The 24,700-nt window shown below is 40.8% G+C and overlaps 3 protein-coding genes and 1 pseudogene across 3 annotated transcripts; all 4 read right to left on the bottom strand.

Annotated features, from left to right (window-relative positions):
• Nucleotides 1-1,615: 1,615 nt before the first annotated feature.
• On the bottom strand, nt 1,616-5,477 carry LOC102290805 (extracellular calcium-sensing receptor-like). Its single transcript, XM_005948739.1, has 7 exons — nt 5,454-5,477; nt 5,130-5,314; nt 4,652-4,949; nt 3,619-4,413; nt 3,301-3,528; nt 2,980-3,103; nt 1,616-2,529 (listed from the first exon to the last, which is right to left on the bottom strand). The coding sequence occupies exons 1-7, from the start codon at nt 5,475-5,477 to the stop codon at nt 1,616-1,618; spliced, it is 2,568 nt and encodes an 855-aa protein (XP_005948801.1).
• Nucleotides 5,478-7,540: 2,063 nt separating this feature from the next.
• On the bottom strand, nt 7,541-10,725 carry LOC102290503 (extracellular calcium-sensing receptor-like). The gene is made up of 6 exons (XM_005948738.1): nt 10,523-10,725; nt 10,108-10,393; nt 9,168-9,992; nt 8,843-9,073; nt 8,587-8,710; nt 7,541-8,454 (listed from the first exon to the last, which is right to left on the bottom strand). Exons 1-6 carry the CDS (start codon nt 10,723-10,725, stop codon nt 7,541-7,543), a joined length of 2,583 nt encoding a protein of 860 aa, XP_005948800.1.
• A 452-nt stretch (nt 10,726-11,177) lies between these two features.
• On the bottom strand, nt 11,178-14,637 carry LOC102290193 (extracellular calcium-sensing receptor-like). Its single transcript, XM_005948737.2, has 6 exons — nt 14,480-14,637; nt 14,106-14,394; nt 13,055-13,861; nt 12,733-12,960; nt 12,207-12,330; nt 11,178-12,076 (listed from the first exon to the last, which is right to left on the bottom strand). The coding sequence occupies exons 1-6, from the start codon at nt 14,614-14,616 to the stop codon at nt 11,178-11,180; spliced, it is 2,484 nt and encodes an 827-aa protein (XP_005948799.2). The 5' UTR covers nt 14,617-14,637.
• Nucleotides 14,638-17,917: 3,280 nt separating this feature from the next.
• LOC102289890 lies at nt 17,918-20,815 on the bottom strand (annotated as a pseudogene).
• Between the last annotated feature and the right edge of the window lie 3,885 nt (nt 20,816-24,700).

Here is a 24,700-nt window from a genome sequence, read left to right as displayed (position 1 = left end):
CCAAGGGTGAGGACATCAATGGACTTAATGAGTGTATCACTGACTACATAACCTTCTGCACCAACTCCATTGTCTCAGCTCAAACTGTCCATTGTTACCCAAATAATCTTATAGAATTCAACATTAGGTGAGAAGGAAAATGGTGATATTTTATTAAGCTGCAAGTGGCATTGTCTCCTACCTTCTGTATGTCTCATCATACCTTGGGTCTGAACGATCAGTCACAATTTGTGAATGAAAAGAAATTCCGTTCTTTGAAATCAACAAAACCTGTAACTACTACTAAAAAGTTTCTTTAAATATATTGTCGACCTGTAAAACCAGCACCCCAATACAGGAAGTCTGGATTGACTCTGTTTAAAACCTACTGTGTATTACTCAGTAGGTTGTGCAGAGCTTAGAGCCGATGGGTGAAGGGACTTCCTCCAGACTAACTGCCTCTAACCCCCAGGTTTCTACCCTGCCTACTCTGATAAAAAAAAAAAACCCCTGGAGCTTAAAGTAGCCTTGCAGGCCCAGTATTTACCAGCAACACCTGTTGCGGCAGCTTTCATCTAGATCAATGCAGTTTGCCCCAGGGGTCTGTTACTTTTAAAAGGCTGGAGTAACCTGTAGTATTTATACTAATGTAGATTAATACTCAGATTTTTAATATTACTGTTTCACAGTGGGTTAAAAAGGAAATGTCCACAATTTACTTTTTAAATGTGGGATATTTTTATTAAAGCAATTTAGCAGGAGCAATGAAAAAGCAGATTCAAATAATATCAATTGAATATTAATATTAATATTATCTCTTCAGTGTAACTATAACCCATTAGGAGAGGAGCCAAGTCCAGTAGGAAACAATGGAAATGCAAATCTTCTTGCATGTATACTCTAACACAACAAATATGAGCAGAAAAAAGTCAAAAATTATAAATCAAATTAGTGAGTCCACAGACCAAATCTTCAGATGATGTTGTCTGCTCATTGCGAGAACTAGAAGAAGACACAGCTCCAAATGTTCCTGGGTACCCCCTTTTATACTCATTTGTCAATTTGCATACCCCTCTCTCTCTCCCTCTCTCTAGACATCCAATCACAGATTCTGACATACAATCACTCAATGTCAGTCTCTCTGAATTTTCACCCGCTTTTAATGAGGACAAAGGTTACTTCATTAATATGAATTCGTCACATTTTTTTTCTTTTCTATTTGCTGCTTTAATAAGAAAAGTCAATAATTCCATGTGAATGTTCAGTTACATAATATTCTTACTTCATGTCTTGTTCAATTTATGCTATTATCTTCAGTCAGATTTACCATTAGCTCAATCTCACATGAGCCTCCATTTCAACATGATCTTCTTTTAATTCATGTACAAAGGAATACTTTTTGTCACTTTTTCTCTTCAAAACTCTCTGTTTGTCAATCATAATATGGTCTCTTTTTTTAAATTAAATCATGCATGTTAAAGGCAGACATTGTTAAAATATTTGCTTAGTCATTTTGACTAAGCATGTCTGAGCAATGTGTTATGGTTGCATTTTTGCATTCTCTGCTGGTACAAACAAACCAAGCACAGAAGCACGTACACACACACAAACAAAATAATTATTTATTTATTTATTTTCATGATGGCGATCGTGGACCCTTCCCCATCATGTTCTTTTTCGTGTTCTTTTCTGGTTTCAGTAAGATGATATAACACTTTGGAAAAAAAATGCAAATCAGCAGTCCAAAGCTGGAGGCAAGAATAGCAAATATTTCTACAGCAACACTGAACTTCCCCGGAGAGCTGACATATGCTGGAATAAATGTGATCCACACTGCACAGAATATCAGCATGCTAAAGGTGATAAACTTGGCTTCATTGAAATTATCAGGCAGTTTTCGAGCCAGAAAAGCAAAAATAAAACATAAGAGAGACAAAAGTCCAATGTAGCCAAGCACAGCCCAGTAGCCCACAGATGTGCCCAGAGCACACTCTAAAGTGATCTTGTCTTTAAATTCCTTAAAGTTTTTAAATGGAAAAGGAGGCGAAACTGTTAACCAAATTATACATATGATAAGTTGTATAAGAGTAAAACTTGTAACACAGAGTCTCTGCTGTGTAGGTCCAAACCATTTCTGAACATTACTACCTGGACGCGTTGCCCGGAAAGCCATCAAAACAACCATTGTTTTCCCCAGAACACAAGAGATGCAGAGCACAAAGGTGATCCCAAAAGCTACATGTCGCAGCATGCAGGACCATTCAGAGGGCTGACCAATGAATGTCAGAGAACACAGGAAACAAAGAGTCAAAGAGATGAGCAGCAGGAAGCTCAGCTCAGAATTGTTTGCCCTCACAATAGGAGTTTTCCTGTATTTGAAGAATATTAATGCCACACCAGTAGTCATGCATGTTCCAAATAAAGATGCAGCAGTCAGGAGTGCTCCCATAATTTCTTCATATGATAGAAACACTGCTTCCTTCTTTATGCACGTGTCTCTTCTTTCATTTGACCAAAATTCAGGGGGACATCTCAAACAGGTAACAGAATCTGCAAATTAATGTTAACACAATGTTAGAATTCTGGAGATTTACTAGATTTATGCGTTTGAATCTACTTTACAGCATATTATACTCACTAGCACACTAACTACAGTATTACTCTACATTGGTCAGGCTACTGCTAAAGCTACACAATGAGAAGATGAGAAAAAATGTGTTGACAATGCTTTTGCACAGTCAATATGAAAAATGGTAAATAAGTCACTTCAAACATCGTTGACCATTTTTCAGTAAAACTGACACTAATTCTGAACAAACTGCAGCATCAAGAAATTACATGCTGTGGTATAAAGCAACTGGTGCTGGAACAACAACGAAAGTTATGATAGATAGGGCAGGTTTTGAAGCAGGGAGTGTGCTCATATAAAAAATATGCTGGAACATGAACAGTTATATTGCTTGTAGTTCATTAAAGTTTTTTATTGAAATATTACCACACCTGTAGTGTTGCTTATCTCTCCCTCTGCACATCTTATACAGTCATAGCAGCAAACAGGCCTTCCTTTCTGGAGAACCTTGCGTGTTCCTGGGGGACATTTCTCACTGCAAACTGACACAGGCACCTGTATGGATAAATGTACAATAATAACCATGGATAAACTGCATGTATGATGATCTTTACAATCATTTCTTAATTTTATATGCATATTTTATATTTATATGCATGAAGTTCAAATGTTTTAAAATAACACCTGGTTATAATTAATTTTTTATTCTTAATAAGCTTATTATTTGTACTCATTGTTTATTGATCACTCACCTGCTTTGAGTTTCTTGCCCAGATTAAAGAGTTATTTTGCAGAGTCAGCTGTTTGCCTGGAGAAAGTGATGCATCATAAAGGCCAACTGTCACAAACTCCACAATGCCGTTTTTTCTTGGCTGCCAGTTTATAATTTCATACTTTGCTGCTGGATCTCCATTCTCATCAAAGTAAACCTCATCTCCTTCTTTTGTTTTGAAGTAAATTTTTAGAATGCGCTGCAAAATCTAAGAAGACAGGCAGTCTGTTAATTTATTGAATCTCATTTTGTAACACAGACAGCACAACTGCTACTTTTTGTTTAAATGTAACCTCACCATGAATGGATCTAGTTGCACATTTTTCTCACATGTTTTATTACAATTGAGGATATTGTGAAGGGCATGGGCCACTGCATACACTCCTTTATATACATTGTTAAAGATAGGCATGAGTGACATATCAGTGAAACTGTTTTTAACTCCAGTAAGATCTTCATGTCCGGTACACTCTCTTGGATTTTCTGCTGTTGACTTCAACTCCTTGAACTTACAGTTAAATAATGCCTCCCAGAACTCAGTAAACAAATCATTATTAGATGAATTAAGAAGTTTCACATTCAGCATGAACTCCTTCAGGCCAGTGACGTGTGATTTGGGAATGGAAAGACCAATGGCACCATCCAGTATGTGATGTATATCCATTTCTGCGGTTTGAGAATCAAATATCCAAGACTCACTGCCTATCCACTGATAACCAGTGAGGTTGTTGAGAGAAAACTCATGTAATAGCACATCCATATCAAAGTGGGACAGAAAGCCAACAATCACCTTGGAGGTTGAAGCTTTTATAATGTCAATGATCTTTTGAATTTTTTCATAGGGATCTGTCCTAAAAAAAGATACAGAATATTCCAGACAGATGCCCAGCTGCTGTGCAGTTTCTGTGAATGTTGCCATGCCTTTATTTCCATAATCATCATTGGTTCGAATAGCTCCAACCCAAGTCCATCCAAAGTACTTTACTAAATAGACCAGGGCTCTGCTCTGGTAGTAGTCACTGGGTATTGTTCTGAGGAAGGATGGGTACTTGGTTTTGTCACTGAGACAAGCACATGTGGCAAAGTGACTCATCTAAGCAAAAAGAAAAAAAGAAAAGAAAAGAAAGAGAGATTATAGTCACACTGACCATTAAAAATAGAAAAAAAATGTTGCACACATCCACATTTAATTTCAGTTTTCACTGTGTTAAGCACATTATATCCCTGAAAAGAGGGTTATCTAAAATGGAAAAATACAAAGAAAGCAGAACTTTTAAAGAGTCACATTTGTGTTTCCAGAAAAAAAAAATATTTTTAGCTATTCTACCCACCATTGGTATATAAAATGGCCCAATTACGGTAGCTATTGCCATGCAAGGAGAGGAAGAAGTCTCTCCCATTATAGCCTGCACTTGTGCTGGTTTGGTACAAGGGGCCTCAGGTGCTGTGAAAATAATTTGATTACCATTCATCAAGGCTAGTGCAACTTTTATGCTTTGGGCAATGGAACCACAAGTATCATACATTTTATAGCCCAGAGAGACTCCTGGCAGTAGGTCTGTACTGTTATTAATCTCCTCAATGGCAAAAAGCATAGCCTGGGCGACCTGAAATTCCCTGAAATTCAAACTTCATTGAAAAAATGAAAAAGTTGACATAAAGACAATAGATTACTAACACATAAAATACTGAAATCAGTCAGTTATATGAAAATCGAAAAACAAGATAAAAGCAAGAAATAAAAGGATGAATTGTTTTATGTCTTAGATCATTTATCTATTTTAAATTTATTTTTATAATGTTATTTACCTCGTGCATTGAAGTGGCAGTGGTTTCTGCATGTAGGTATCCTTTCTGTCATTCCAGCTACTGTGAAAAGAGAACATCCCCCCCAGTATAATGTCCCCATCCCTAGATAACTGGGAATTCTCAGGATCCCCTCTTCGTATGCACACAGGTTCTTTTGCCTGAGAGAAAGATGCCACCAATAACAGTTGGAAAAGTGCCCACCCCTGTTCTGGCCACTTCTGTGTAAATGACATGCTGTCTGTAAAAAATAAACAACTGGGTGGCATTGCAAGTAACCTAGTCTAAGTGAAACATGCAGACTTTATTTATACATTTTGAAGCAGCAAAAATGAATAACAGAACCATCATGCTTCTTCTATGTGGAACAAAAGGAGGGGCCAGAGGAGTGGCCCTGCAAAACACTACTGAATCATTGTAAATGTCCTCTCTGTATTACCATGCCCATAAATTACCATAAATTCATTGTTTTCAACTTTCATTGATTCGGATGCAATATAATAATTATCATTTCAATAAGTCCATGTAGATTCAAGAAAATCAGACTTTTGTGAGCCTGATAAAGTTAGCCATATGATTTCCTTTCCTTTTACTTCAACATTTTCAATTGGTTTTTCAATTATTTGTACAATAGGCAAACAGGAAGAAAAATTTCAGACATGTTTTTATTCTGGTTTATACAGCTTTTGAGGAGTGAAGCTCTTCAGTTCAGTTTAACTCAGTTGATACCTAGTATGATACCTAGTAGTTCACTAAGCGTGAACCATGTCAGGCCCTGGTGCTGTCCAACTCTTCATACTGGAGACCCTGTCTTGGATATCTGCCACTGTGATGGTTACTGGTCCCTGTCTCAGATCCCCTAGCCACTGAGCGTATTTTAAGTTGCGTCCTTCTCCCATATGTTCTTCCAGTATTGTTCCGACTCCATCATCCTATCTTTCAAGTCAGTTCCTTTCTTACTGATGATGTCTTCCCCCTGACCTGTCATCCTGGCTACCCCTTACCATAGCATGTGCATTGTACCTTGTCAATCTCTAACGGTAAGTATACGGTAGGCTTGCTTAGTATTATTCTTATAATTCTCAATTCTTATAATTTGCTTTGTTTCTTGTTTCTTGCATTTTGCACACCACTGTTCCTTGTGAAGTTTGCACACAAGTATTTCACTCACATGTACAGTGTACCAGTAATGTGAAGTGACAATAAAAGTGATTTGATTTGATTTGATCCTGGACAGGGAGGAACGCTGGTTTGAGCGGGAAGTCAAGGGAAGCCATTTACGTGAAAAGGGAAAGACCATCTCTGAATCAACTCTGAATTGTACTCATGGCCATTGATCATTGGTCTTTGATAAATGGTCGTTGATCAGTAGTTGTTGATCAATACAACTTTTGTAATAAACCATCAAGATTTCTATTGGACCCTATTACTACAAGACTGCTCACAGAAGTCTTACCACTACTTAATGCTTCAATCTTAAATATGATCAGTCTATCTCTATTAATGGGCTTTATGCCCTAGTCATTTTTCAGGGCAGTAATTAAACTATTACTTTAAATGTCATCACGCGATCATTTGAACTAATTGAAGGCCAATGTCAAGCCTTCCTTTTTTCAATTATTTAAAAAAGATTAGTTGTTAAAGACCTAACTGATAATCTGCAGTGGGATAGTTTATTGAAAGAGTGATAGTCATGTTTCAGAACTCACCACAGTAAGGAAATAAACCTCGGCTCCTGGTGGCTTTCTCATGATGCATGTAGTGTTTTTTCTGCACACACTATGTGTTTATACACCACTCTGCATTTAATCATTAATTATAATGAATCTCTGACTCTCTTCCACAGGTTGTTTTTTTAATGAGTGCTTTTTCCTTATCACTGTCACCAGGTGGTTGTTGAATTGTTGGGGTTTTCTCTCCATTATTGCAGGGTCTTTACATTATATTATATAAAGTACCATGAAGTGACTGTTGTTGTGATTTGGCACTATATAAATAAAACTGACTTGAATTGAATGGAATTTTGATACATACACAGTCTTGGAGTCTGTCATTATTCACTTTTTATGGGTGCGCAAAATAACACAATAGAACATTCAGAATTTATCAAAACTTTATTTGTACAAATATTAATTTAGGGAAAGAAAAATGTAAAAAAAAAATCAACGGAACTTTTTACATGGAAAAGAAATTACAGATTTTGTTGGGAATATTTAATATACGATATAGAGCTTGTAGGAAGGACTATAGTTATTTGCTTCTTTCTTTCCTTCTTTCATGTAGTGAACCAGCATTTGTTTTTGAAACAATTAATTGCTGTGTTTTCTTAGATGTCAGTGGGTTTTGAATTATTTGAACAATATTTAAACTATAGAAGGGACAGTTTCAATTTTGGTTTTTTTTTTAGCAACCTCTCAGATCGTTCTTGAGGTCCCTTTACTCATCAGGTGTTTCTTTGTATTGTTTTCAGGTTTTAATAAAATAATGTAACACTTTGGCAAAAAAATGCAAAATAACATTCCATAGCTTGAGGCCAGAATAGCAAATATTTCCACAGCAACTGTGAATTTCCCAGGAGAGCTGACATAAGCAGGTATAAAGGTTAACCACACTGCACAGAATATCAACATGCTGAAAGTGATAAATTTAGCTTCATTGAAATTATCAGGCAGCTTTCGAGCTAAAAAAGCAAGTACAAAACATAACATAGCCAGCAGCCCTATGTATCCTAACACAGTCCAGAACCCTAGAGGTGATCCCAGGGCACATTCAAGTATAATTTTATCTTTGTAGTAGTTCATATTTTTGTAGGGGAATGGTGGGTTTATTGCTAACCAAACTAAGCAAATCAAAATCTGTATGAGAGTGAATGCTAGAACACTCAGTCTTTGCTGTACAGGTCCAAACCACTTCTTAACATTACTGCCTGGAAGTGTAGCCTTGAATGCCATTACAACCACTATTGTTTTCCCCAGAATACAAGAGATGCAGAGCACAAAAGTTATGCCAAATGCTGTGTGTCGAAGCATGCAGGACCATTCGGAGGGCCGGCCAATGAAGGTCACAGAACACAGGAAACACAGAGTCAAGGAGAAGAGCAGCAAAAAGCTGAGCTCAGAGTTGTTTGCTCTGACAATAGGAGTGTGTCTGTATTGGAAAAATATTAGGGCTACAGTCATTGAGATGCACGCACCAAAGAGAGAAAAGGAGACCAACAGTATACCCAATAATTCTGTGAACGTGAGGAACTCAATAGCTTTCATTTCACAATTATTTCTCTCTTCATTGGACTTGAATTCAGGAGGGCATTTGTCACATTTCACTGCATCTGAAAACATAAATATCTTCATGATGTACACCACATACATCTTTAAATAGACCAGTAAAGTGCTGGCAGTGATTTTGCCCAACAGAAACACAATGAGCACAAGAGTAAAGGCTAGAAATCCAGCTGTCTCACTTGTAGTGTTGCTGAACTCCCCATCAGCGCAGGTGATGCAATCAAAACAGCAGATTGGCTTGCCCTTAACAAAAGCCTGACGGGTCCCAGGCAAACAACTCTTACTGCAAACAGACCTTGGCACCTGCATTATAGGGACAATATTAAAAACAATTTACTTCCAGATTTACAATTGTATACATTTAGTGTGATTGTAAAAGCTCAAGCGTCAGAACTTTAGGGTTAGAAAGGAACAGTATTATCTGTGTTTTTTTACCTCGAAATTCTCTCCTGCCCAGATGGCTCTCACACCTGCTTTCATCTTAAACTCCTGACCCTCAGGCTGGGATGCATCATAGTAACCAATTGTCTTAAAAAGTATGTAACCTTTTTCACCCATCTGCCAGTTCACCAATGCATAACGTGCCACAGGTTCACCTAACTCATCAAAGACCACTTCTTCACCAGTCTTAGTTGTAAAATTGACCTTGGTTAGATAATGCAGTACCTACAGACAAACACTAATGTTATCTGACTATGTAACAATAGTCATTAAAAATAACATTTTGCATTTAGACACAGTAGTTTCTTTTTATGTTTACCTGCCATGGTTGTACATTTTCCGTATCAGCACAAGTATTGTTCTTAAAAGGCTCCCTTTCATCTTTGCAAGTAAATAGCATATGTAGAGCATGAGCAACAGCATATGTGGCTTTGTACACATTATTTAGCAGGCTGGCATCTGACACATCTGTGAAACGTGTCTTCACATGCAGGAGAGACTCCTTTCCAGTGCAGGCTACTGTCAGATCTTCAGAATGAGTCTCTGTTTGAGGAGACAGGTTGCACCTGAACACTGTCTCCCACAATTCCACAAGGCCCTGATTCCCAGGTACGGTGGAAGGCCTGCTGCTGGCTAGGAACTCTTGCAGTCCAGGAATGTGAGCATTTAATGCTGCAAAGCCAACTGCCCCCTGAACCACAGCGTAATTTACTGGAGAGGCAATATAACGGTATGTGATCCAGCCTTCACTCCCAACCCACTGCAGGCCTGTCACATTTTGAGCATGAAGCTCTTTAAAAAGTATGTCAAGGTCTGTGCCATCAGCAAATGCCACTATTACCTTAGAGGTGGATTTCTTTATAATATTTACCACATCTAAGAACCACTTCCTTGGATTAGTTCGGTAAATGGCCACTGAGTACTCAACACACACACCTTCCCTTTCTGCTGCTTCCAAGAAAGTGGCCATACCACCATTCCCATAATCATTATTAGTTCTGATAGCTCCTACCCAGGTCCAGCCAAAATGTTTCACAAGCTTTGCTAATGCTTTGCTTTGGTAAATGTCACTAGGTATGGTTCTAAAAAAAGAAGGATAGTCTCTTCTGTTGCTAAGACATGCACAAGTAGCTGAATGACTGATCTGGAAAACAATAACATGGTTAAATGTCATATTGAGCATTGAAGACATTTAATGAAGATTATTGCATCTCAGGAAGTTTATGTGTGCATTGAGCATGCATGCCCCCAACACTCACCACGGGTATATGGAATGGTCCCATGGTGCGTGCAATGCCTATCGTGGAGGTGGATGTGGTTTCTCCTATGACAGCATGTACGTTGGAAAGTTTGTTACAGCTCCCTGCTCCACTTTCATATCTATTCATCAAGTTTAGTGATGCCCTAATAGACAAAGGTATACTGGGGCAGGAATCAAAGATCCTATAACCAAGTGTCACTCCTGGCAGCAGCCCTGAGCTGTTATTAATTTCTTCTATAGCAAACATCATAGTGTATGCATACTGAAGCTCTCCTGGGTCCAGTCTGGACAAAGAAGAAGGACCAAAGTTTTCATAGCAGAAATAAGCAAAGAGGAAGATTATATTTAAAATATAAACAAACAACCCATATTGTAATAGGATTTATAGATAAATTATTTCATCCCAGTCTTACCCTTCACACTGTATTTTTCCTGGATTGACTTCAAAAGTTGGATAAACAGTGATGGGGTTCTGATGGAAAGAAAAAATTCCTCCAATGTTGATTTCTCCCTCCTTAGAAAACTGAGACAGTTCTTTTGTCCCATAGGTCTGACACACAGGCTTCCCTTCTCTCACAGCCAGACAGGAAAGTAGTAGGTTGGCTATCAGCAGCATAGTTCCTCAGCTGAATGCTTCCTAACAAATGCTCAAAGATAAGCCTCCTCAACACTGCTTTTAATATGACTTTTATGTCACAAAGCCACAGGGACTTATGGGTGACAGCTGTGTTTATTGTCTTTGTCTCTACCAATGATATTGGTTCTGCTGTGACTGACCAGTGAATAGGGATGTTAATGGATTTAGAGGGCCTCCTACGAAAGTAATATCTTTTCATTCAACATAACCACTCCTTATACTAAGTTATTATTGTTTATTACATATTCCATCTGTGGTTCACATTTTAACATCGTACTAAAGAGTAAAACATAAACAAATGCAATACATATTTGAATTACTGGTTTCCAGGACCAATATATAAAGTAATAAACTGATCAATGATTGTATACAAATTAAAATAAACAAATCTTAAAGATGGAGTAAGCAAACCCTCGTGCATTTATTATTTTTTAATGGTTTCTCCCCATCATATGTCTTTTTGTATTTCTTTCGGGTTTCACTAATAAAATATAACATTTTGGAGCAAATATACTGAAAAATAACCCAAAGCTTGAGGCCAGAATAGCAAATATCTCTACAGCTACAGTAAATTTACCAGGAGAACTGACATATGCTGGGATAAAAGTGACCCAGACTGCACAGAATATCAACATACTGAAGGTGATGAATTTGGCCTCATTAAAATTATCAGGCAGCTTTCGAGACAGAAAAGCAAGGATAAAGCATAGCAAACTGAGAAGTCCTATATATCCTAAAACAGTCCAGAATCCTAAAGGTGAACCTAAATTACACTCTAGTATAATCTTTTCAGTGGCATGGACTGTGTTTTTGTAGGGGAATGGTGGAGCAAAAATTAACCACAGCACACAAATCAGCAGCTGGAGTAAAGTAAAGCTGAGCACACTTGTTCTCTGAAGTGCAGCAGAACACTGAGGAACTGTTTTTGCTGGCCTTGTAGCCTTAAAGGCAATCACCACTGTTATAGTTTTAGCCAAAATGCATGACATACACAAGGCAAAGCTTGCGCCAAAAGCTGTGTGGCGTAGCATGCATGACCACTCAGTAGGCTGGCCAATGAAGGTCAGAGAACACAAGAAACACAGAGTTAAGGAGAAGAGCAGCAGGAAGCTCAGTTCAGAATTACTGGCTTTGACAAGAGGTGTGTGACGAAACCGAAAGAAAACACATGACACTGCCAATGTTAAACTTGCTCCAAACAATGAGAAAGCGGCGAGTAGGCCCCCCATAGTTTCTCCAAAAGACAGGAACTCAATCACCTTTGGAACACAGTGGCTGCGATCTTCATTCGACCAGCACTCCAGTGGACATAGTAAACACACTGCAGAATCTGAGTAGAAAGTGTCAAACATAAAAAAGTATTTTGATACACCTAATACTGAAATAAACACTTCCTAGTAATGTATCAACTTATTAACACTTTTTTACATAGTAAAAATGACAGGAAATTTTCTACACACTGTTTGAGTTGCTAATCTCTCCAGCAGCACAGGCAATACAGGAAAAACAGCAGATGGGTTTGCCTTTAATTGCAGCCTGGCGGAAACCTGGCGGACAGCTCTCACTGCAGACAGACAATGGCTTCTGTAACAACACCACAACTCAAAGGTCACAGTTTGTTCCTCTTGTAATCCACATACTTAATTTAGATTGTTCAATTTATTTCACATTAATAATATTGAAGAAAGAAAAACATACAAACATGCATTTAACCTTCAGACCATTATTTTACTCATTATTCTGCATCAGAGGGGAAAATTAACATAAAAATAGTTCTGAAGCTGTTATGTTAACATTGTTATTGAAAATTAACATTGAAAATTAAGGATTATACATATCTGTGTATGTGGGAGAGATTGTTTTTATTTGCTAAAGTTCAATATTAAAAAACTTTCTGAATGACAGTTTTTATTAGTAAAATTTTAATTTTAATCAACCTGCAAAATAAGTATTAAATAAATATTCCTTGCTCTCAAATAGACTTACCATTCGGGATTCAGAAACCCATGTTATATTGATTCCATTCATGGCAAGCTGACTTTCATTTGGTAGTGAAGCATCATAGCTCCCTACAGCCACAAAAATTATATCTCCTGCTTGGTTTCTCTGCCAGTTCACAAGTTCATACATTGCTGAAGGGTCTCCATTTTCATCAAAATATACTCTTTCTCCCGACTGAAGAGTGAAATTGACATCTTGGAGGTGTTTCACAATCTACCAATCCAAAACGAGGGTTGGTAACTTAGCATATATAGAATTCTAGATCAAATAAATACTTTTTCTACGATTTTGTAAGGTAATGTCTTACCTTTTTTGGCTCTAAATGATCCTTCCATATACATGACTTATTCATGGCTTTAGCACTTTGACCACAATTTAACAAGTTATGCATAGCATGAGCTATGGCATACACAGCCTTGTACACATTGTTAGATATCCTTAGTTGTGATACATCCGTAAAAGGATTGTTTATGTCCTCTAACTTCTCAGAGCCAGAGCACTGAATCTGACCAGGCAGCCTGGATTGAAAACTGCAGCCAAAAACCGTTTCCCAGAACTCTCTTAGCACACTATTCTGAGGATCCTGACTTGGGTTAACCTGTAAAAGAAATTCTCGCAGGCCTGCAATCTTTGCCTTTTTGATGGTGAAGCCCAGAGACCCTGTCAGTATGCCAGAGTACCTCTTAGTAGTCAAATGACTTGCTGTTATCCACGATTCACTGCCCACCCACTGCAGCCCAGTCAAGTTCTGCTTCAGAGCTTCCTCCAGCAAAATGTCCATCTCACCCTGTGCAAGAAAGGCAATCAAAACTCTTGCACTGCCACTACGAATCACTTCAATCACCCTTGCAACCTCCTCACTAGAGTCAGTCCTTGAAATGGCCTCTGAATATTCAACACAAACCCCTTCCTGACTTGCTGCTGTGATAAAAGTTGCCATCCCATTGTTGCCATAATCATTGTCACTTCTGACTGCCCCAACCCATGTCCATCCAAAATATTTTACCAGTTTTGCCAGGGCCCTGCTCTGATAGTAATCACTGGGGATGGTTCTGAAGAATGAAGGGTAATCCTTTCTGTTACTCAGACAAGCACATGTGGCAAAATGGCTGATCTGAAATGAAGTAAAAGAGAAAAACAAAAACAAATTGACAAGTAAGTGGGAAGAGATTTACAGTTGGGTCTTCAGAGACAAAACAAAATGTTGTTTCTGGCTTGTAACTAAATTTAATGTAAAGCTTGGAAGCCTTAAATCTAAGATTCACATAAACCTGTAAGTGACCAAAAAAGTTACTAAACTTCAATTTTTGGAGAGAGTCACATTATAAAAAATTGACACAAATATTATAAATACTTACTACTGGTATTTGGAAGGTCCCACAAATTTGTAGCATCACAATGGTTGAGGAAGACTCAGAAGCTCCAATGATGACATGAACAGATGAATGACTGCTGCAGGTTTTCTCTGCTGTCCTTTCCTGTCCATTTAGTAAACCCATCACTGCACGTGTTGAAGGCAGTGTTGAACCACAGCTGTCAAATATCTTATAACCAACTGAAATATTAGGCAGTAAAGTGCTGCTATTGTTGATCTCTTCTACTGCAAAAATCATTGTTTGGGCAAAACGAAATTCTCTCAAATTTATCCTGAAAAGAGTAAAAAAAAGTGTTTTAAAAAGTGTAATGTAAAGCTCTTCAAGTCATGAACCCTGCAAAGGGAAAAAAGACAAACCTGGAGCATGTGAGAGTTTCTGGAGTATGAGTCAGGGAGAACGAAGGCTTTGAGATTTGGCTATGGATAGAAAAAGCTCCTCCAATAGTAATATCCCCTTTCTTAGTCAAAAGAGGAACCTCTGGACTTCCTAGCATTTCACAGAGAACAGTATTTTCCTCTGCTCTGCAGACTCCCATAAATAAACCCCAAAATAACACTCTGAATGTGCAGTCATACATCTTTTACAGACAACCACACTCATGCATGTACAGCTCTGTACTCTGTTTTGATATTACTGACCAAGCATGTGTATTCTTTAATGGGCAGAGCTTTATAGAGCTATAATTGATGAAGCCTGAGGTCCTCCTATCATATCACAGTATGACATACATTGTCACACTGTTTTGCGATTTTTATGGGAGACAGCTTTTTTTTTTGAGTCACCCTTACCAGAAAATGCATATATTTTAAGCTGTCTTCTTTGGAAACATTTGATATAATAATAGTGTAAATTGTTTTGTAAATTATGTAAATTGTTATAATAGTGGTAATTGAAACAATTTAATAATTTAAAAACATTACATTTTTGAATGACACAAGACTCCACGTGGGACCATACAACTCAACACACACAGAGCTAGATATTCTAATTCAGCTGCACAGTTTTCTTTATTAATTGATGGTTCAAAACAGGAACCATTTGGCAGTGTGATAAAATCAACACAATTTAAAATAAATACTTAATACTTAAACAGCTGTCAAACTTCTATTTAAGATATTTTAGGTGGCAACATTCCATAACCTTTGTGGTAACTAAATAAAGACTCTAAACAAGACATATATGTAAATATTTGTTTTGTAAACACACTCACACACTCACACACTTATATAGACTGATTAGTAACCCACTGGCAACCAAAAGTTGCTAGTGAAATCTGAAATTCATGAGTAGTTACTGGAGATTGCTAGCAGTCATGAAACTGGTCACAAACCGTTATGGCACTGCAGCATACGTAGCTACGGCTGGCTAGTTCCCACATTTGAAAGTTAGTATGAACGATAAAGATAAGCAAGTGACTTGCCAAGCTCTAGTTACACTGGGAAAAGGGTGAAGCAAACCAGTATGGGGCGTCGTTTGTAAACTGAAACATGCTGAAATTAACGGCAAAATTTTTCCACATATAGCTTAAAACCTTACAAAAACGTTTTTTCGAGTCACTTTTTACAACATTTACTAAAACATTTGTAACTTTTTATATTTAAAACACAATTTTAAATGTTAATTCTACATGTTAAATACTAAATCTAAATATTGTATTTAAATTTAAATGTTAAATCTAAATGTTACGGGAAACTAAATATTTAGCTAACATGCAAATTTATTGTACAGGTCAACAGAAAACCAAAATAAAAGCTTTACAAAAACCTCCGGCGCTAAAGTGTGCCGGTAGTGGTCAGGTTGTTTGTCTGCTCTTGCCTGACAGTCACATGTAACCGCCATGGGCTGCTTCACTTCTTGCCTACCAACATGTCCAGCGATTTAGCTGAAAACATCGAAAGAGCCATTTTGTTGGCCATCCAAAGGTTCAGCAGTAGTCACACTAAGCAACTGCAGTGTCCACTTCCCAATCACCGCAGCATATGTCCAGCTAAATCGCTGGACATGCTGGTAGTTAATTTAAGCATGCTTCAGTTTACAAACGGTGCCCCATAAACCAGAAACAGAGAACATTTACCTTCAAAGTTTTACCTCTTGAAACATGTTGATTATAGTTATGAAGCACAACCTTTACTTTGAGGGCAAATATTCTACATTTTTGGCCTGCATCACACTTTTTCAGGTTTCGCTGTATGTCTGAGAGTACATGGTAAATGACTACTAACAGGTTGGTGCGTTTGATTCAAAATGTGGGTGACTGTGGCAATCAGCTAGAGAAAAAAGCAATCACAAGGAGCTTTACAACTGAAATCATGTTTATAATCCATCCATTCACTTCCGCTTATCCTTTTCAGGGTCGCTGGAGCCTATCCCAGCTGTCATAGGGCGAGAGGCAGGGTACACCCTGGACAGGTCGCCAGTCTGTCGCAGGGCCAACACACAGGGTCAGACAACCATTCGCACTCACATTCATTCGCACATTCACACCTAGTGACAATTTGGATTTTCCAATTAACCTATCCCCACAAGCTGCATGTCTTTGGACGGTGGGAGGAAGCCGGAGTACCCGGAGGGAACCCACTCAAACACGGGGAGAACATGCAAACTCCACACAGAAAGACCCCGGAATTGAACTCAGGACCTTCTTGCTGTGCGGCAACAGTGCTAACCACCGTGCCACCGTGCTGCCCATCATGTTTATAAGTGAGTACAAAATGTATTGTTGACATCTTTGGACTTTATTGTAACTCGTTCACATAGATACTGTAGTTAGTTGCATAGCCACTGTGACTGACAGGTGTCCTGACAGCAGTGGTGAGTGAAATGTTAGTATTATTATAGCATTGACACAGAAGTCACATTGATCTTGAGGTTTTAAAATGCAGTCCAAAACTAATGGGTGACATCATGGTATCATAGTGGCGATGTCTATGGCTGACATTTTTTCTCTCTCTTTTCTCTCTGTGTGGACATGTGTGTGTGATGGTATCGTAGAAACCCATACTTTATCCACAATAGCGTAAACAAATTTTAAACAGATTTTGTACAATATCCCAATATTTTCAGAATTGGGCTTGCATGATAAATACTAACACTGAATATGGTCCGTAAACTGTTGTCTGATATACCTTGCACTTTTCTGTCAGTGAGGCTGTACAATGTCCAACAAACTTGATCAGTGATGAGGAGTGATTGTTTTTAAAAGGTTGAGTGTGAACAGGTCATGCCTGAGAAAGAGGCCTGGTTCACAAGTGCATACTGCAATATTTGAAAAAATTACTTTTAACATATTAAACACAGAACTCAGTTCAGAACTGATTCAATTTAATTTTATTTATATAACAGCAATTCACAATAACAGTTGCTTCAAGGTGCTTTATATTATAAGGTAAAAAGACCCTGCAATAATCCAACAATTTGCAGGATCAGGTTCAGGTTTATGTGTTTATGTGTCAATTTAATAATGAACCAAAAAAAGTGTATCAAATTTTTATTACACATTTTTATTGTTGATTGTTATTGTTAATATTACTGACAGTGTTAGAATTAGTACACTATAAAATTATCAAAATCAATACAAAAAAGAAAACTCTACATTCTACAGAAAACATCGTACATTCACTTTGTACAATTTTTTGAAGATTTTTGAAAAACTAGAAAATACAAATACAATACATGTGAAAATGAATGTCACACCAAAACGTAAGGGTAAGTAGTGAAATCAAAAAGTATACGACTAAATGCATTTGAAATAAAACTGGTGCCTTGATTTATTTTGATTGTATTTTTCCCATCAAATGTTTCTTTGTGTTCAGTTCAGGTTTAATTACAATAATATAGCATTTTGGTGCAAAAATACAAAAGAGTAGCCCATAACTTGATGCCAGAATAGCAAATATTTCCACAGCAACTGTGAATTTTCCAGGGGAGCTGACATAAGCTGGTATAAAGGTTAACCACACTGCACAGAATATCAACATGCTGAAAGTGATAAATTTAGCTTCATTGAAATTATCAGGCAGCTTTCGAGCTAAAAAAGCAAGTACAAAACATAACATAGCCAGCAGCCCTATGTATCCTAACACAGCCCAGAAACCTACAGGTGATCCCAGGGCACATTCAAGTATAATTTTCTCTTTGTAGTGGTTCATATTTTTGTAGGGGAATGGTGGGTTTATTGTTAGCCAAAGAATGCAAATCAATACTTGTATGAGAGTGAATGCTAGAACACTCAGTCTCTGCTGTATCGGTCCAAACCATCTCATGACATTACTCCCTGGAAGTGTAGCTTTAAATGCCATCAGTACTACTATTGTTTTCCCCAGAATACAAGAGATACAGAGCACAAAAGTTATGCCAAATGCTGTGTGTCGAAGCATGCAGGACCACTCGGAGGGCTGACCAATGAAAGTTAGAGAACACAAGAAACACAGAGTCAAGGAGATGAGCAGCAGGAAGCTGAGCTCAGAATTGTTGGCCTTTATCAGTGGAGTGTCCTTCTTGATTAAGAATAGAGCAGCCACTATCAAATTAAGGAGAACACCAAAGAAAGTAAAAAACACAATAATTTTTCCCATAAATTCTGTGAAGGAAAGAAACTCAACATTTTTTAATATACATGCATCTCTGTTTTGATTGGACCAATATTCTCCAGGACACTTTTTGCAGTCATTAGAATCTGTAATGAAAATAGTGTTGCCGTTATTGGTATTAAATCAGTGTAACTGTAAATCAGTAACTGTACCACAGAAGACTTAAACATGACACATAAACTGTAGAAAGCAAACAGTGTATGCACGTTGCTGTAATTCAGGACTGTGATACCTGTGGTGTTGCTGATTTCTCCTTCTGCACATGGCATACAGTCATAGCAGCAGACTGGCTTTCCTTTTTGAAGAACTTTATGTGTTCCTGGATGGCAGCTGACACTGCACACTGAGACAGGCAACTTCAGATCCAATAAAGAGGAATATGTGAAAGTTTTTGAAGAGACGCATTTTTAACTGTTGTTTTATCAGTTAAAATATTTACCTCTTTGCTTCCTCCAGGCCACACAATGGCTTCCGTTTTAAGAACAAACCTCTGACCAGGAGGTAGAGAAGCATCATAATAGCCAACTGGTATAAACTGAACAGATCCATCTGGTCCATGCTGCCAGTTTACCACCTCGTACCTGGCAGCAGTTGCTCCAGTGCTGTCAAACCACACTCGATCCCCATTCTTAATAGTAAAGTTCACTTGCTTTAGGGACTCCACTACCTGAAGACCAGAAAACTAAACTGTGTCATATATTGCCATTATATTAATATCACTATTTTGATGTGCAAAACAAAGAAAAGTTTAGTCATTAGTTTAGTTTACCTGCCTATGAGTAACATGAACTTTCTTGTCACACCCTTGAATGTTTGAGCACTTCAGGATGTTATGCAGAGAATAGGCTACAGCATAGACTGCTTTGTAAATGTTACTGGAGTATCTCAGCTCTGCCACATCATCATCATAATCTATCAGCTCCATTAGATCCTGATTTTCTTTGCAAAATGTAGTATTTATCATACTGTCCTGGTTTGCCTCCTTACACTGAAATTCTGTCTCCCAAAAGCCTTTGACTAAAAAATCTTCCATGCCACTGATATTAGCCTTTTGCACTGCAAAGCCCAGTGAGCCTCCCAATACAGCAAAGCTGGTAGGAGTCACAAGGCTGTCAGCAGTAATCCAGGCCTCCACTCCAATGAATTGTCTGCCAGTGATGTTGTGCAGACTCAATTGCTCCAGAAGGTTGTTCATCTCTACATGGGCCAGGAAACCAACAATAACCCGGGCAGTGCTCTTACGGATCACATCAACCACTTTTAGAAGTTTTTCTGGTTCTGCCCTGTGAAACCTCTCTCTGTATTCCACACATACTCCTTCTTCTTGGGCCGCAGCTAGGAAGATAGCCATGCCATTGTTACCATAGTCACTATCACTATTGACTGCTCCAACCCAGGTCCAGCCAAAGTGCTTGACCAGTTGAGCGAGGGCTCGACTTTGATAAAAGTCACTGGCAATGGTTCGAAAAAAAGAAGGATATTCTGTCCTGCTACTCAAACACTCACAAGTAGCTGAATGACTTATCTGAGTACACACAATAGAAAGATGCAAGAAAGAGAGACAGAATAAGGAAAGTTTACATTTCATATGCATACATGGAATATCCATCAACATCCCTCTTACCACTGGTATTTTAAATGGTCCAGTAGTTTGTGACAGAACAATGGTTGAAGAGGATTCAGACTCCCCAATAATAGCATGCACAGCTGATTGGCCAGAGCAGCTCTTTCCCAGCATCCATTCATCACCATTAATCAGGGCCATAACTGCACGCATTGAGGACAGTGTTGAGCCACAGTTGTCATAAATACGATATCCAATAGAAACATTGCGAAGAAGAGAACTGTTTTTGTTTATTTCCTCAATAGCAAATATCATCGTCTGTGCAAATCGAAACTCCCTAAGGTTGACACTGAGAAATGACAAGCAAATATAAACTTGTGTTTACTGTCACAAAACTCAGTATTTTTGTTAATAGCATAAAATTACCTGGAACACCTGAGGCGTTTGGGTTTCTCTGTAAAGACAAGTGAAGGCGATGTTATTTTGCTGTGGATGGAAAAGGCTCCACCGATCATAACATCTCCTTCTTTTGACAGCATAGGAAACTCTGGACTCCCCAGTATCTGACACAGAGAAGCTTTCTCCTCTACAGTTTGAAATGCAAAAAATCCAATGAACACTAGCCCTGTTATCAATGACAACATCTTCTATTTATGCATTATGGTGGGAAAAAGCTACTCTTGTCTGGGTTAGAGCAGAATTTTATCTTAGACCATGACAGGGTACGTTAGTTTTTACCAACCAATCAGAGACAGGAAAACTTTCATTGGGCCTCGCCATGATATTATGTGTTGATAATGATTTGTTACAATTTTAGGTTTTTTAGATTTCCAAATTTATATTAAACAAATGAAACAAATTATAACTTCAGACCAACAAACATAAAGTCCAGTGCATATCAATGCATAATTATACACAATTTGAGGATTTAACATAAAATATTAGATAAAACTTGTGCATTTTGAAAAAAAATCCATAAATACTTAAAATTTTAATTTAATCCCACTATGCAAAGTGATGTCAGAGTAACCTTTTTAATATGTCACTTTTGGACGTCCAGTTTTGGTCCACTGGAGGGGTTGTTTTGTAATGCCAGGTGATATTTTTTTCTCAACGTCTACAGAACATCTAGTGTAGATGTCTGTAGGACCTCCATGTACAGGCTATTTATAGTCAAACTGTGGTTGTTGTGGACATCTTCTCAATGCCAAACTTAACAAAACTTAGCCTAAAGCCTAAAGCCTGTTTAAATGTTGTTTTTATACTGTTGTTATCCGGTCTTTAAGTCTGACGTCACTAGCCGTGTCTGGGCTCTAAACTCCGGCAGGTCCATATATCAAACTGATCACTAGTGGTGTACTGAGAGCTGAAAAACTGTCTAAAGTCTTTCATCTTAATAAAATGATCAGCGTTCTGCTCTACCAGGTGTAACAATTGAGTTTAACATCCAGGCATCCATGAAAATGGAATTTATGACATTTAACGGAGTTAGAAATTAGCAGGAAAGTTAGCTCGCTAGCTTCCATCTAAATACTGACTGACGGATTTTGGAAACTGTGGCGGAGGCGTGGCCCCGGGCGCAGCTGCAGGGGAGGAGTGGAGCGGAAGGCTCAACAGGGCGGCGCTGCGAGGCCGGTAAGAACAGCTGATGTTGTTTATGGACTGATGATGGTCTCCCTCCGCTGTGTTTATAGTGAGACGAGGAGGAGCGGCCAGAGAGAGATCAGCTGGGCTCGTGAGCTGTCAGACTGTGAGACTGAGTCAGCTGTCATAACGAAAATACTGAATAAATGTGGAAGTTGGCAGTACATACCTGTGTGTGCGTGTGTTTGTGCCTGGCGTATTCCACAAGTGGTGCCGAAACCCAGGAGAGTGCCGGTGGGGGAATGTCCGACCCACAGGCCGCGCCACCCGCCCAGCCTCTGCAATTCTTGGCGCAGATGCTGGCGGAGATGGCGACGATGAGCCGGGACCAGGCGGCCGACCAGCGTGCCCACCTGGCCGCGCTGCGGGAGCAGACGGACCGGCAGACGCAGGTTCTGGAGCGGCTGGTCGGGGCCGCTGCCACGCCGAAGCCCTCGCCACTGTCGGTGGCGGTGCCCCGGATGGGGGACGGGGACGACCCACAGGTTTTCTTGGAGACCTTCCGTGCCACGGCGGAGGCTTGCCAATGGCCGCGGGAGGAGTGGGCTCCGCGGCTGCTTCCCCTGCTGTCCGGGGAGGCACAAACAGCGGCCCTGAGTCTGCCTCCGGCGTCGAGGAGCAGCTTCGCGGACGTGAGCCGGGCGGTGGTGGACAGGCTGGGGCTCACCGCCGAAGACCACCGCCGGCGGTTCCGGGCCTGTCGGCTGGCTACAACGGACCGACCATTCGCCTGGGCCCGGCAGCTGCGCGACGCGGCGGTACGCTGGCTGCAACCGGGGACATCGGAGGGGGAGACGAAGCTGGTGGACAAGGTGGTGCTGGAGCAGTTCACGGAGGGATTGCCAGCGGAGACGGCGAGATGGGTCCGGTGCCACCGGCCCGCAAGCTTGGAGGTAGCGGTGACGCTGGCGGAGGACCACCTTGCCGCTGGAGCAGGGGAACCCGGGGACGCCGGGCGGAGGCCGAACAAACAGGCCCCAGTGCCGGCCCCGAGGCGCCGTGTGCCGACACCAGGGCAGGCAGAACGGCTGCCGGCGCTGAGCCCCACTAACCCTTTCGCGGCGTTGGTGCCGTCCAGGGGAACCGAGCCAAGTGGAGCCGCCCCCGAGCCACGGAGAGCAGCACAGACGCCGGGGCCGGAGTGTTGGAAGTGCGGGCAGCCGGGGCACCTGAGGAGGGATTGTCCGCTTATGGAAGTGGGGCAGGTGTTTCGTGTTGCTGGCGCCCCAGCACCCTCCCCCGGTCCAGGAGGGACATACAGTATTCCGGTAAGGACTCGAGGGGGTATACGCCAGGCGTTGGTGGACACGGGCTGCACGCAGACCCTCGTACACCAAAGCGTGGTTCGCCCCGGGGCATTGCTGGAGGCAGAATGGGTGGAGGTGAGGTGTGTGCATGGTGACATTCACAGGTATCCCATAGTGCCGCTGTTATTAAAGTATAAGGGCAAAACGCATAGAGTAACGGCGGCGGTTAGCCCGCGCCTGTCGCACCCCCTGATTCTGGGTACCAATTGGCCGGGGTTTCATCAGCTACTGGGGCAGTACGCGGGGGTGCGATCACGACCGGAAGCGGGGTGTAGCGTGTGCGCGGCGTTCAGCGGTGACGCGGGGTCGTCCGACACTGACTCCGGGGGGGAGGAGCCGGCGGGTCCCTCACGGGACGTCCCGCCGGCCCCGGAAGTGTCCCCCATGGGTGATTTCCCACTGGAGCAGTCTCGTGACGGCACCCTACGCTCAGCCTTTGACCAAGTGATGGCTATTGATGGTCACGTGGTGCGCCCTGAGGCCGCGCAGACCTACCCGCGTTTCGTCTTATTAAACGACCGATTATATCGAGTGAGTCGTGACACTCAGACAGAGGAAACACACACCCAGTTGTTGGTGCCGCAGGGCCGCCGGGAAACGCTTTTCCAGGCGGCCCACTATAACCCCATGGCAGGGCATATGGGCTATGAGAAAACTCTGGAGCGAATAACGGCCCGATTTTATTGGCCGGGCATCCGAGCGGATGTGCGCCGCTGGTGCGCGTCCTGCCCGGACTGCCAACTTGTTAACCAGCCGGCCATACCGAAGGCGCCGCTGCGCCCTCTCCCCCTCATTGAGGTCCCGTTTGAGCGCATCGGCATGGACCTCATCGGGCCGTTTCACCGGAGTGCACGCGGCTACCGCTTTGTGTTAGTCCTGGTGGATTACGCAACGCGGTACCCGGAAGCAGTTCCGCTGCGCACCATCTCTGCAAAGAGTGTGGCGCAGGCACTGTTTCAGGTCATCTCCCGAGTCGGAATCCCGAAAGAGATACTGACTGACCAGGGCACGTCGTTTATGTCTCGTACACTGCGGGAACTGTACGAATTACTGGGCATTAAATCTATTCGGACCAGCGTCTACCACCCTCAGACTGACGGGCTGGTGGAGCGGCTGAATAAGACTTTAAAGTCCATGATTCGGAAGTTCATTAACGAGGATGAACGCAATTGGGATCACTGGCTAGACCCTCTGTTATTCGCAGTGCGGGAGGTGCCCCAGGCCTCCACGGGATTTTCTCCCTTTGAACTGCTGTTCGGCAGGAGGCCACGTGGGGTGCTCGACCTGATTAAAGAAAGCTGGGAGGACGGTCCGAGCCCCGCCAAAAATGAGATTCAGTACGTGTTGGACCTGAGAGCAAAACTCCACACTTTGGGGAGGTTGTCACGGGAGAATTTGCTCCAGGCTCAGCAGCGTCAGCAACGCCTGTATGACAGAGGGGCTAGGCTCAGGCAATTTTCACCGGGAGATAAA

This window comes from Haplochromis burtoni, unplaced genomic scaffold, assembly GCF_018398535.1.
Source record: "Haplochromis burtoni strain Fernald_Lab_line unplaced genomic scaffold, NCSU_Asbu1 Contig_571, whole genome shotgun sequence".
NCBI lineage: Eukaryota > Metazoa > Chordata > Actinopteri > Cichliformes > Cichlidae > Haplochromis > Haplochromis burtoni.
This window is presented reverse-complemented; position numbering and strand designations above follow the sequence as displayed.